This window comes from Xiphophorus maculatus, chromosome 15 (assembly GCF_002775205.1).
Source record: "Xiphophorus maculatus strain JP 163 A chromosome 15, X_maculatus-5.0-male, whole genome shotgun sequence".
Lineage (NCBI taxonomy): Eukaryota > Metazoa > Chordata > Actinopteri > Cyprinodontiformes > Poeciliidae > Xiphophorus > Xiphophorus maculatus.
This window is the reverse complement of record NC_036457.1, coordinates 23,684,708-23,698,355: the sequence shown is the minus strand read 5'-3', so window position 1 is coordinate 23,698,355 and position 13,648 is coordinate 23,684,708. Positions and strand designations below refer to the sequence as shown.

The following is a 13,648-nucleotide window of genomic DNA, read 5'->3' as shown; positions in this document are numbered from 1 at the left end:
CTAATTAATTTGCAAAATAAGGTTCATATTATACATGTATTCATTATAGACAGTGATGTATTTCAAACTTGTCTCTAATAGATTTGATTTATGGATTATAGCAGATGAAAACCCAACATTTAGTCTAGAAAATGGAAATTGTTTATTACAAATCAAGCAAATAGATTTTTAAATGCTTGCGTCATGTCCTGTCACTCAGAATTATTCTCATTGTCATTGTTGACAGTGGTGAAATAATTTTTAACACGGAAATGTAAGACTCTGAACAAGCATGTCCATGTGCCATATAGTACACTGAATACTTGGCTCCTTCTGCATCACTTACTGCGTTACTGTGGCATGGCATGGAGGCTATCAGCTGGTGGCTCTGCTGGCCTTCATTTCGTCTTCATTGTTGGTTCTAGTGTGCATCGTCTGCTATGTGACAAAACTCCATGGATTCTCTGTGGGGTCAAGCCCAGAAATACGACTGTTACTCTAGCAGGTTTGGTAGTATTGACAGGCAGGGTTGGTGGTTCTTGCCTCATTTAACTTGTGCTGGTAATTTTAGCTGTATAAGAAAACTAAACACATCAAATTGTATTCAGTACTGAATCGGACCGTACCTTATTAAAAATATTAAAGGGAATTATTTAACTGGGCTTTATTAATTTACATTGGAATATAATGAACAAATGGCCTTCATTCATAAATGGACTAAACATGGTGATAAAGTGGTTTGATGTATTTTTTTGCCTTGGACTTGGTCTCTTCTTGTTTTCCTTTTGCTTCTTTGTATAGGACCACTAATACTATTTACTAATATTACTGGTTACTACAATTTTAGAGACCAAAACTGCAACATTTGTGACATTTTCACAAATGTGGGTGACTTTCACATTGCACTGTGTCAAACGGACTAAAATCTTTGAGCCACCTGTTCCTCCCTTCACCTGTGGTGGTGCTGCTGCATCAAGAACCACTGAAATAAATGACACAGAAACCTCTGAAGAAGACACTGAGTGCAACTTTCTTCTTCATAAAATGTAAACAAAAATGGACTGGTGCAAGATTTTAGCAGTTGTAGAATTTTTTCTTTAGTCTTTGGCTAAAAAACACGAGTTGATTCTCCTGCTAGCATTGGACTCACACGGTTGCTTTGGTTGTATTTACCCAGAATGCCCCATGCTGTAGTCCGCTTCCTGTTTTAGGAGTGGTCTTTGTTCTACTTGGCATTCACATATATTCTAACCACACCAGAGTTCATTTAAATTAAACTGAGAGCTAAGTTGTCTTTTTAACCTCATCAGAATTTGATTGCACATTCACATCTTCCCAAACAGACCAGACTTTCTAGGAAAATGAACTAGAGTTAATTTAAAGCGGACTAAACAGGGCTGGTGTGACTGCACCTTATTTACCCACAGAAAAATTCCAGTTTTCTAGTTAGCCTTCAGGCAATTGGTTAACCTAGATTTATTTTTATGTCCAATTTATATTAGGTATATCCAAATAATGGGGGTGAATATAAATCTCTACCAGAGTTTTTGGATTTTTAGTTCTAAAACATTTTGAAAACCTTGGGGTCTTAAGAATTCACAGATATGCCCTGCTTTGTGATTGTTCTCAAATAAATTCTACCATGAATCTATTAAACTACTGCTTATCTCCTGTTGGATATTAATTCTAGGCACTGCATTTGTTAAGCTATGATTAGAAGGGTCATGAATTAAATTACAACCTAAATAGAGTATGGGTTGATGTAGGGTTGGGTTGATGCTAATCTTGTGTGTAAGGGAGATGTCAAATAATCTGTTTAACGGGTTTGGATAATTTGTAGACAGTGATGTTAAAAATTCCAGATCAGAATAACTCCCAGAGGGTTTCCTGACTTTTAATGTGAAAATCACATTATATATATATTATATATATATATATATATATATATATATATATATATATTATTTTTTTTCAGGACTAGTGTAGACATGAAATGCTTACAGTCCTGTTTTGTTTGCTCCTAAGGTCATAAAGGCAATAGATGAAGGCTACCGTCTCCCAGCACCCATGGACTGCCCTCCAGGCTTGCATCAGCTAATGCTGGACTGCTGGCAGAAAGACAGAGCCGAGCGTCCAAAATTTGATCAGATTGTTGGCATCTTGGATAAAATGATCCGCAACCCTAACACATTGAAAACCCCAGTGGGCACATGTACAAGGTAAGGAAATAGAACCTTAAATAACTCATTTTAAAGGTGATCTCCTGCAATAAAGAATTTCTACTTTTATTTCAGTGCATTAATAGATGATCTAAAGTGTCCCATGGATGATTTAGCCTCTCTTGTTCAAAGACAGAAAATAATTCCTGGAGAATCGATTGGAATAGCAGCCTCTATATGGCTTTATGGTCAATGAGAGGGCTTTTAAATCAATCTCTATAATGAGTTCTTAGTACTTTGGAGAGCAGTGGGAGTGCCAGCCCTCACTCTGACATTTGTCAGATGAATTCTAGTTGCAATCAGACCATACTTTGCTAAGGTGAAATTAGAGGTTACAAATGGTTAAAAAGCCTTTTATTATATGGATACTGCAGGAGATGTATTCCCCAATCTATTTAAATTGAAAAGATATTGATAAAAATCTTTTTTTAAAGTAGAAGCTGACATTGTTCATCTACTTATGAGTTTTATTTGGATCGAAGCCTCCATGCAACACATTTTTTTCCCTGCTTTTCCCAATTTTACCGCCCTGCTGGATGCCGTTGGTTGCTGCTTTGTTTCACCTCCTGCTTGATTGTGATTTCAGCGGAACACTTCCTTTCCACATTAGACATAAACGTCTCTCTGTACTCATCCTGCAGACCAATTAGCCCCCTCTTAGATCAGAGCACACCAGACTTCACCACTTTTCGCTCAGTAGGAGAGTGGCTGGAAGCCATCAAGATGGAGCGATACAGAGACAACTTCACTGCAGCCGGCTACAGTTCCTTGGAGTCTGTGGCCAGGATGTCAATAGAGTAAGTAGATTTGAAGCATCGTGGAAAGGCATTAAAACACTTCACTATTTTTCAGCTCCATATATTCATAGTGAGAATTTCAATTCAACTACTTAACTATAAAAGCCTAGAAGAAATTATAAATCAATTAAGCTCAAGTTCCTGCTGTCTTGATATCATCTCTACAACTTTCCTGAAGAAAGTCCTGTTTGTCATTGTGTCTGATCTGATTCATGTAGTAAACTCAGATGTTCAAACCACTGATAAAAAAGAACAATCTGGACAAATCACTACATGAGAATTACAGGCTGATCTCCAACCTCCCATTCATCAGGAAATAGTATTGAAAATGCTGTTTCAACAGTTAAATATCTTCCTAACTATAACCAACTACTTTAATGTCTGTCAGTCTGGTTTCCATGGTTACTATAGTACTGAGATTTTCCTGGTCAAAGTGTTCAGTGACATCCATATGAATATGGACTGTGAAACGACTGGAGAGTTGGGTTCTTACATAAAGAAATGAGAAATTCTGCCATAAACTAGAAAGTCTCAGGATTGGGGTGGGAGTTGTTGTTTTTTTTAAATTCCACTGAACAAAAAAAGATCCTGTAGCAGTCATTACCATGGGTGATTGAAATACAGTGATACAGTATATGGAAATGAAGAAACAAACATGCAAATAGCTGACATCAAAATGGGTCAAAATGTAAAGTGTGACATCATCATACTCTAAAGCTGCTCTCCTACATTTACATTCGGCCATGTATATTGACATGGCTGAAAACATTATACAGGTCAAAACATGTTGGAATAGTTAGAAATTATTTAGTCAATAATGCATCGTGTGTATGATCATCCTTATGTTGAATAATACATGAGTATTGGTATGGAGGGTGTGAAATTTAAGTCACAACTAAGTCTTTTTTGCCACGACCGATGCCTTTTTCCTCATTCCTAATGATCTCCTGACCATATTGGGATGAAAGTACATTCCTCTACAGACTGTGTATAAGTGCCCCCTAGTGGTCAAAATACTACTACCTAATTAATCAGAGAAAAGGTTGGACTGCCATTTGGTTAACAATATTTCAAGCATTTAGCATAATGAGGTTAGGCCTGTCACCATCACTTTGCTGGGTGAGATATTGTCCCAGAAATGATTGGGATGAAAGATAATAGTATTAATTACTACAATGTTAATGGCATAATAATGCAGGTATGCCCTCTCAAAGATCAATACTAATTTTTAAAGATCATTTAACACTAGAACTGGAAGACATTTTAATTATTTAAAATAAATAAACCAAAAACAAATAAAATTGATTAGGAAGTCTTTGTAAACAAACCTGACCTTCAAAATATATTAATCATTGGAGTCAGACAGGAAAAACAGGCAATACTGCCAGTTAGGACTTTTGTGAAAAAAGTGTAAACTTACTTATTTTTACTGTGTGTCAAATGTTTGCAGCAGTTTTTGAAATGCTGGTTTTACAATGAGATGAAAGAGTGGCATCTCTTTAATAATTAAGCAAATTGTCTTAAGTGCAAAAGGGATTTTAGTGAGCACCATTTTGTGCTGTCCTTTTTGTAATTTACTTGTCTAGTAAACAAGTGAGTTTGGACTGTCAGTCCGACGGAGTTGTAGTGTTTCTGTTTATTTTATTTTATTTTTGAAGCTTAAATCAGATGACTACATTTTAGACACTGGAAACATGAGACAGAAACATGTTTAGTTGCTCTTGTTTTACAACAAATTCAACGTACCAGCTACACTGGTTAAGTGGTTCACCACGGCCATTCAGTCTGAATTCAAAGTGTTCACAGACTGCAGCTCTCATGTTCGGCGTTTTCTCCAGCGTTTCCGTGGATTGCTCCTCCTCTTGGGCATTCATGCTACGCTGTGAGGTAGCAGGCAGGTAACTGACGCTAGAGCTCAGTCCTTGACGCACAAGGAGTGGCAAGCAACAGTGGCAGACCAAAGTCATCATTACCCACAGTGAAGCCAACACACGTGACGCAATAGTGACTACCGTCGCAAAAGCTTTTTTTTTTTTAACCATATTGTGTGTGTTTATTTTGTTCTGCACATCTGCAAAATCAAAATTTCACATGAACAAATTTCTTCGGTCGATAGCAAGAAGAGCTCAAGAGATTGTCGCCTCATTGCACAGGTTCCAGGGGTAACAAACAGAGCCGCATCGCCTCGTGTGTTGAGCCCTTTGTGCTTTTTCTACAAGGTGAAGATGTTTTTCATCCAGTCTCTTTGGTAGAAAATGAGAGAGACGTGACAAAAAAAAAACAAGCATGCAAGTGGAACACATCAACCTCATTTTAATTTATCATGCAAAAAATTGATTTATTGCCACAGTCCCAAATTAGGTGAACAAATCAAGCATCTGCATGGAATGGCATTAGATTAAGTTGTGTTATTAGTGAGTCAGTACCGCAAAGCATTAATTCAATCTATCAAACAAATGTTCCAGGATTGTTCCAAAAGCATTTTTCATGTGCTTTTTTGATATGCTGCAGCTGTATCATGTATCATGCTAAACATTTTGATGGAAACAGAAGAAAGATATTTGATAGAACATAATAGCATAAACATTTCAGTAGATAAAAATGACTTTTTAAAAATAAGTTGCAGAGAATGCCACTGTCATGCTGTCTGTTTTATTGCCAGAGCTATTGTAATAACCGGTCTTATGCAGATTTTCACATGCTTGTCTTTGTCATCCTAATGTTATTTTTTCCATTTTCACAATGCAGAGTTTATATGCTCAACAAGAGTTCTGCGTGTTTCGGTTCCACCCAGAGGAGCTGAGCTCATTTTTCAACAACAGCTTCATTCACATCTCTTTTATCAGCATGGATTTATACATCCACAGAAGCTGTTATTTTCCTACCTGCTGGTTTGCTCTGCTTATTAGTTTAACACTATACATGAGCTCTAACCTCATATGCTACAAAGAACTACTGTCTTTTAAAAACAATTCATCTAAAGCCTTCTCTCATTTTAGGGCTAAAAGAATAGAGTGAAAATTCCTTTCTAAACACGAGGCAGTTCACTGACTCCTTCCGTTACGCTTTTGTCTTGTATCATTTATCAAAAGCTGTCTTCATAAGCATGCAAACACTGGATTGCCCATGTATATCTATTTTTAGAGCTAAATCAGGTCACTCCATTAATGCCATTGCTTTTCCCAGCAAAAGACAGAAGAAGTTGTTTCTGCTGTTGGTTTGATCAGATGAACTTTCAGATAAAATATATATCTAGTGGGGGAAAGTATTGACAAAGGCCTGTCAATAATAAGCAATAAATCAATTGCCTGATAAATTAAAATGAGCTCAATTTGCATGATTTATCTCTTTTTCTGTTTTTGAAGGGCAATTTTGTTTACAAAGACTTCATAATTTACTTTTTTGTTGTTTTATTTATTTATTTAGGATATTTCAATTGTCTTCCAGTTCCAGTGTTAGAAACTAACGTTTATTGATCTTTGAGAATATGTTCTTGCATTATTGTGCCATAACCATTATGTTTCTTGCCAATGGTCTCAAAACAACAATATTATGGCTTATTGCAATAACTTCAGGGAAAATGTATCGTCCAGCAAACTTTGTTATTGTGACAGACCTACAACATTTTCTGTATAGTATAAGGTCTTGATAGAGCCTGCTTACTTTCTAAATGGTGATGGATTTAACTTTCTATTTTCGTCTTGTATATCTGCTCAGTGTGTAATTATACTTCATCATACATAATGTATGGACTGTTTGGTTTTCATAAATTCTTTACAGCTTCTAGTGGATATTTTATGTCAATAGTTGACGTGCTGAGAACTTATTTTCTCAGCTGTGTATAATGTAAAAATCTGTTCATTGAAAAGAGACTTGAGTCCATGACAGGCTCTCTCCATTTGTACAGTGATGGATATGTTGTCTTGTCTTGCAGGGATGTGATGAGCTTAGGAATCACACTAGTGGGCCACCAGAAAAAGATCATGAGCAGCATACAGACTATGAGAGCCCAGATGCTGCACCTTCATGGTACAGGAGTCCAGGTGTGACACGCTGCGACGGGACGCCTCGGTCAGGGTAAAAACACTAAGGCAGGACTAATCTGGAGCAGCGCCTGGTCAAAGTACACGGATATCTGCTGTGTCTGACTCCTCCTACTGCATCTGGAGGGAAATCATTCCTTTGTTCCTCAGAGAGGGAATGAGATTCGTTTCTTCAAAGGGCACTAAAGAGAGGAAAGGGCAAGAAGCAGCGACAAAACTCAACTACCTGTATGAGATGACTTGTTTTTCTTTCTTATTTGTAGACGCGCTTAAGAACTCAACCACATATCAAGGGACGAGTTGGAAAGGAGTTTTATTACCTTAATGATGGAATTAAGCGCACACCATAGATGTGAATTTCCTTTACAAAGCAAACGAAACTTGCTTTGGTTCCTTTTTCTACAGTCTTTATTTTCCATGTGCTTGCCACAAGGAAATACTGTGGCATCCACAGGACTTGTTTTCCTCCTTGTCCTTGGATGTGACAACAGGGTAACTTATCCAGATGCCGACGGAGCTTTGCGTTGCAGATTTTAAGGTAATGTTTATGCTGAGTCGTGCAGGACTGAACTGGTTGCAGTTTTTGTCTTTCCTTTAACTTGTTTTTAACATCCTTATTGCATCCCAACTTGCTCGTTTGCAGCCCAGGAAACGGGGTATGTCTCAATCTTCAAACTTTTGAAGAAGTTTGCACAATAAAGGCAAACTTTTCCTCTAATCACATTGAAATATGTTTTTATATCAGAGTAGCAATATCTATTTGCCATAGAATTCACAACAGGACACAAAGTCTTAGAACTGATGAAAATCTGTGAGCACAGTTCAAAGATTGTATTCAATTTGCAGCCACTCTGTAGTTTTGCTATCATTCTGCCTAAAATCTTGCACACAGTTTGTTCCTGCAAATTGGATGGTGTTTAAGGGTGGATCCCGGAACAGAGGAGATGTCATACTGCCTTAAAACATATTTAGATTTAGTATTTACAATGTTTTAGGTACTTTAATGGCGATGCTTTCTGTGGCTCCTTTAGAGGGTTTTTGTCACTTTTTCTTTTCTTGTGGTGTGTTTTCTTATCTGTGACTAGTTCTGGTGTGCACAAACTCAGACTATTACCAGGAATGACAGATTCAGTCGGGAAGAGATTGACTAAAAGAGCAATAATTACCAGGGAGAAGCAGTCTTCAACAGAGATCCTTTATGGTGCTATGTATGAAAAGCATGTGTATGCTACTGTGTGCTGACAAACCCTTTGGAAAGATTCCGTCACCCCCAAAAAGGGGAAGGAATGTACCTCTGTGACCTAAAATGCTTTGGAGCGCGCTCAGAAACGTGCCATGCCAAGTCATCAAATGAAATAATCATGTTGTGTTTTGCCTCTATGATATGGTAAACATTTGATGAAAATCTAACACAGCATGGAAATGTCAAGCTGAGTTGTCGCAAAGATGAAAGTGGCACCATTTGAAACTCTAAAAAGGTGCAAATTAGCCATGCTAACATCATCCTCTGACACATTGCACCACCCAGAAATCAAAGAGATCCTTCGGGGTTGGCGTCTGAAAAAAACCCGGGACCAAAGGATGGAGTCTTCATCAGACGCAGACCTTGCTGGTAAATCCTTCCGTCCTGGCTCCGCAGGCAGCCGCGCAGCTCCTCTTGTTTATTTATGCGTCTCCGCCGCTCATCCCTCACAGGCGTGGATGTGACGGAACATGCATTGAAATATGCTCTTTTTTTTCCGCGTGACTTTGTGTGGAAAACAGAGCAGAAGCAGAGGCATGGGAGGCGGGGTGGATGATGTGTTTTAAGGCTGATCAACCTCGTTGGTGCCATCTGTCGCTACTTCAAAAATGAAAAAATGTTTGCTTGTTAGCTGAATGTGACTTATTACAATTTTCTTTGATAGAAAGATGTATTTATTCATCTGTCATGATATGGGGTGTGGGGTCACTGACAACAGTCAGTGCTATTTATTTAACTGCTGCCATAACCTCCTATTATTGTATTAACATATTCCTGAATGTTTCACCTTCAGGACATAGAGAAATCAGACTTTTAGTGAAACAGAAGCTTGAGTCTTACATGCTGTCCAAGCTCTGTGTCATTTCTGTGCTTCATTCAAACCATTTTAGACCCAGTCACTAAAAACAAGAGATGGAAAAAATGTTTTGCAGCACGATCACTGCTATCTTTCTCATTGGGCATTTTGAGTTCAACTGACATGAAAGAATCAAATTTCCAGGTACCGTAATGTCCGGACTAAACAAAAAGAAGGAAAAAAAGGGGTTCACATTTAGCCCCCACTCATCTGACAGGAGTTATTTACACACAAAGACTTTTGTTTAACTTTTAATGAATTATGTACCAGTAATACAAACAGGTAAATGCTTTTTCCCAAACGTGCATGTAACATGGTCATTGAGTGCTGTCTTCATCTTCCTCCTTGTACATTAAAGCCACTAAAGTCGTCTTCATCCTCACACAAATTTCCTCAGTCTCTCTCTGTTGTCACTCTCAATGTCACTTTCATCTTAAGGCACATTTGCTCTTGACCTTGTGCTGTCCTCTTCATCACACAGCAGTCCAGCCTTTCCAAACCCGCTAACTAAGAATTTGCTACTGAGGATGGAGTCTGGCCCTTTGTGTCTTGCCCTCTCCAGTTTAATGGTAAAAGTAATGTGCAGCAGCAGCCACTGCATGCAAATTGAACAAATAGATAAAATGTAAATGCAACAAAACACATTCAGATTCAATCTCCTTAAATTCTTTGGATGTTTTTCAAGGCAGTGGATGTTCTTACTGTTTGTTTTAGACTGATGCTTCAGTCAGGTGATTAGTTTCTGATGTTTGAAATTAGCTGATTGCCATTTCTAACACAATACTTTGTCTTCATCTGTATTAAAAGTTGATTTTGTGTGAAAGTTGCAAACATACTTGACTAACTGAAATAAACTGACCCAGTTTATTTTCAAAATGAACATAGAATGAGATATGCATCTGATTCTTTTTTGCTTCAAGACACATCAGATGCTGACTTATAGTAGGTTTTTTTCACTGTGGGCTTCACCCTCTGTGAAGAGACACCAGGAATTAGCCCTGACCAGAACTCCTTGTCACACACTCCCTTCTTTCATCTATACAGCAGAGCTCAGCAGTTGGGTTTCGGCCAGGCCTTTGAATTGAATACAGCCATGAAGTCATTCAGTCAGCACAAAACTCCCTAGTTTACAGACGGCACCCCCTTTCTCTCACCCAGTCTTTACTTCATGGTCTGATTTTCTAACCTGGCTCTAAGACGCCTCACTCCCATTGGTAGAAGGCCTTTGTTCTTTTTATTCTGGGCTTGGAAGGCAGCAGTTGAAGCCAAATTGAGATTACCGCCAGGTTACAATTGATTCAGCGCATGAATCACCTGCAACTTTTACAAATCCGTTTCTGCTTATCTTATTGGCATGCTGTAATTCAGGTCACTTAACTCTGGATAAAAAGGTTTTGATGTGAAAGAAGGTTATAAAATCAGCAGTTTTTTTTGTTGTTTTTTTTAGTATAATGTACAAAAAGACAAAAAAGAGCTGAGACTCACAGGTAATGGAGTAGTGGTTGAAATCAGAAATGACAGAGTATGAAGTTATTTTTCAAATCAAGATGTCAAGCAGCTGGACATTACCTTTTTGGGGAGGAAGCGGATAATTCCAAAGACAGCCACACTGTCGATTGTGTCAGAAGGAGCTGAACTCTGAGGGGATCTTTGACTACGTTTGAACTGTAAAACTTGTACATTTTATTTATATTGTTTTTTTTTACACCTATTACTTAGTAGAGAGCTCTGATTACATGGAAAATGCACTATATTTTTGTATATCACAGATGAATTATTGTCATCCACAAGATTTCAGTTGAACATATTTTGTTTTCCATTTAGGACCAAAGACAGCTGATAGGATGTTCATTTTTAATCTAGATTTTGTTTTCATGTTGCCTTCAGTTTCCTGTACAGTAATGCAAATTTTTTGATTTAATATTTATTTTTTTGTGATGAAAGTATTGAGAATATTCACTGGTCAAAAAATATTTTCCCTAACAGCGGAAATGTGAGATGATTTAAATTAGATAATTTCTTGTTACATAGACAATTCTTCTTGCTTTGTAATCTTTGTAATAGACTGTACATATATTTTTGGAAATATAATACAATCTCTACAGAAATGCCTTGTGTCCTTTGTGATTCATTTATAAATGTGTAATTCGATGGTTTTGTGTGTTTTTTTCTTTTGTCTTCTCTTTTTTTCTTATTGAGCTATAATATCAAATGTTGTTTTTTTTTCTTATATTTTAATCATTTGAGAAGTTGTATGATCCTGGGGATTTCCCAGGCCATTCTCTACTCCACCATTCAGCAAACCTCACCTGCTTTATGCAGACCAGGATGCTCTCTGGGAGGTCCAGTCAGGCCCGTGCAGAGGGAGGGAGCTGAGAGGCCAGAGCCCCTTCCCCTTTTGTCCTTGATTCCCCAAGTGCCTTTTTTGAGTTTTTGTCTTATTTAATCTGTGCATCAGGAAGCCTGCTTGTGGCCCTCAACAAGAATATTTAGCTAAAAATAACAACTTGGCAAAATAAATTAAGTCTGGCTGCCCTCAGTCTAATAATGAGTGAACTGATTGTCAGTGTTTAGACACTGGGCTTTAACTGTATCATTCTGCCCCAGTGCTGGACTAAATGGCCAGTCACCTCAAAGCCCCTGTATCACCTGCTCATTGTCTGCGCTCTGCTTCATCTTAACCTAACATTACTACCAGGCGACTTTGCACCGCTGCTGATGGGATCTAGGCTGGAGGTGAGCATCCAGCAGAGAAATACGCAGCAGGTGGAGTGGCTTTAGTGGCTTTAGCTCTTCATGCAGGGCCGTCCCACGGTTATATGGGGCCTTAGGCAGAATCTGATTAAGCCCCCCAACACCTTTCCTATAAAAACATGAGCATCACTAACATTGCTTAAAAATAGATTTAGTAAAGTCTGTGAGATTGGGCCCAGGTTAATTGGCCAAGCCTAAAATCACTCACTGATTATTGGTTATTATTTACTATGATTCTATAGTAGTCTATAATAGAATCATATTATTTACTGTAATAATATAGGAGAAATATGGCAGAATAGATGCCACATGATGTATATCACTATGTCATGAACAGTGTTTCCTCTTACATGATATATGGCAGTGCGACATTTTCTCCATGGTTACTAATGATTATGAAGGATATGAACCTTAAATTTCTTACCTTGTAAAATGTGTTGCCTGCACACCTGTGGGTGCTGCCTGCCCTTAAGATTAACGACTGTTATCCATGATTGTCTTCTTTGCTCATGAAAAGGTTTACGATAAAATGACAAGTGTGGTCTGTATCCTTGTTTGCCGATCGTGCAGCACCCTATGGCCAATTTTACAGAGAGATCAACTGAATAAAGGTGACTTTAGGCTACTGTCTGTTTTTCCTGAAACTTTACAGGAGCCAATAGTTTGTTTTGACATCCGTCCTGGTGGTGTGGACCCCTTTCAGAAAAGAGTCTGTTTTTTGGGTGGAGGAGGGGAGGGAAGTGAACTGAACTGTTGAGTTGTTTTTTTCTAAAACCTATAAATCATTTGTACCTGTTTACTTGATGAGACAGTAAGATCTCCTCTGCCCATCTTATAAACTCCATCCATTTAAATCAGCCATAAACATCAATTCCTCAGCAGAGATTAAAAGGATTTCATTTGATGACATATTTAAGCAGTTCCAGTATTTGTTGTGGGGTGTCCATTAGTGACTCTCTATGCTGCTTCCAAGTCTGCTCAGCTGTCTATGTGAAGCCAAGGCTCAGGTTTCCCATGAGATTTTGTTTTTTCATTAACTGCACAATCTGTCCCAGCTTTAGTGTTTTGATCATTTGCAGAAGTAACAAGGTTTATAAAATGGAGTAAAGGAGCAATGTCTCAGTGTGTGAGCTAAAGATGAATTTGTAATTTTAGTATTCTATCTCTATCTTCCTCATACATGATTCACTTTGCTCACCAGGTTGCTCCTTCTCACGGTTTCTTCTGTTAGAAAACTTCAGGAGTTATTCACAGTCATGCTGCAGTTTTTGTGTTTATAAAAAGTCCAAAATTACCAATGATATTTAAAATACTGAGGAGAAAGGCAGAGGGGAAGACCCATAACAGAAAACATTAAAAATGGAGCTTTGAGTGCCATCTTTAAAAATAATTTTGAAAAGCAGAACATAATTTATTTCTAAAATGTATTTATATGAAAGGCACCATATAAAGTTGATTTTGACCAGCATGAAATACTATTTTTGATCCTACAAAGAGACATCCAAAGAGCGATGAGCTGAAAGCTGGGTTTCTTCCAGCAGTTTGGCAGCTGAAAGCCCTGAACGCAACATGCAGAGGGGGGAAGCATCTGAATGTCACGTCCTTGAGAAAAAATAAATAAATCTCAGCCAATATTTGGCAAAAGATGTGAGTGAAGTGTGTGAACCCTCAACTGATCTATTGTTCGCTGAAGCCTCTGAACTGAACTTCTGTGGCAACACATCCAAAAAGGTGATGGATCCAATCTTCAAATTTCA

General features: G+C 38.0%; 1 protein-coding gene across 2 annotated transcripts in view; it reads left to right on the top strand.

Moving 5' to 3' along the window:
* The window catches only part of epha7 (EPH receptor A7), a 131,681-nt gene extending 120,436 nt beyond the window's left edge, over positions 1-11,245 (top strand). For both annotated transcript variants that reach the window (XM_023347225.1, XM_023347226.1), the window contains exons 15-17: positions 2,005-2,198; positions 2,840-2,995; positions 6,930-11,245. In XM_023347225.1, the coding sequence (XP_023202993.1) occupies positions 2,005-2,198; positions 2,840-2,995; positions 6,930-7,044 (465 nt within the window). In that variant the 3' untranslated portion in view covers positions 7,045-11,245. The remainder of the gene's footprint in view (positions 1-2,004; positions 2,199-2,839; positions 2,996-6,929) is intronic.
* The last annotated feature ends 2,403 nt before the right edge of the window (positions 11,246-13,648 follow it).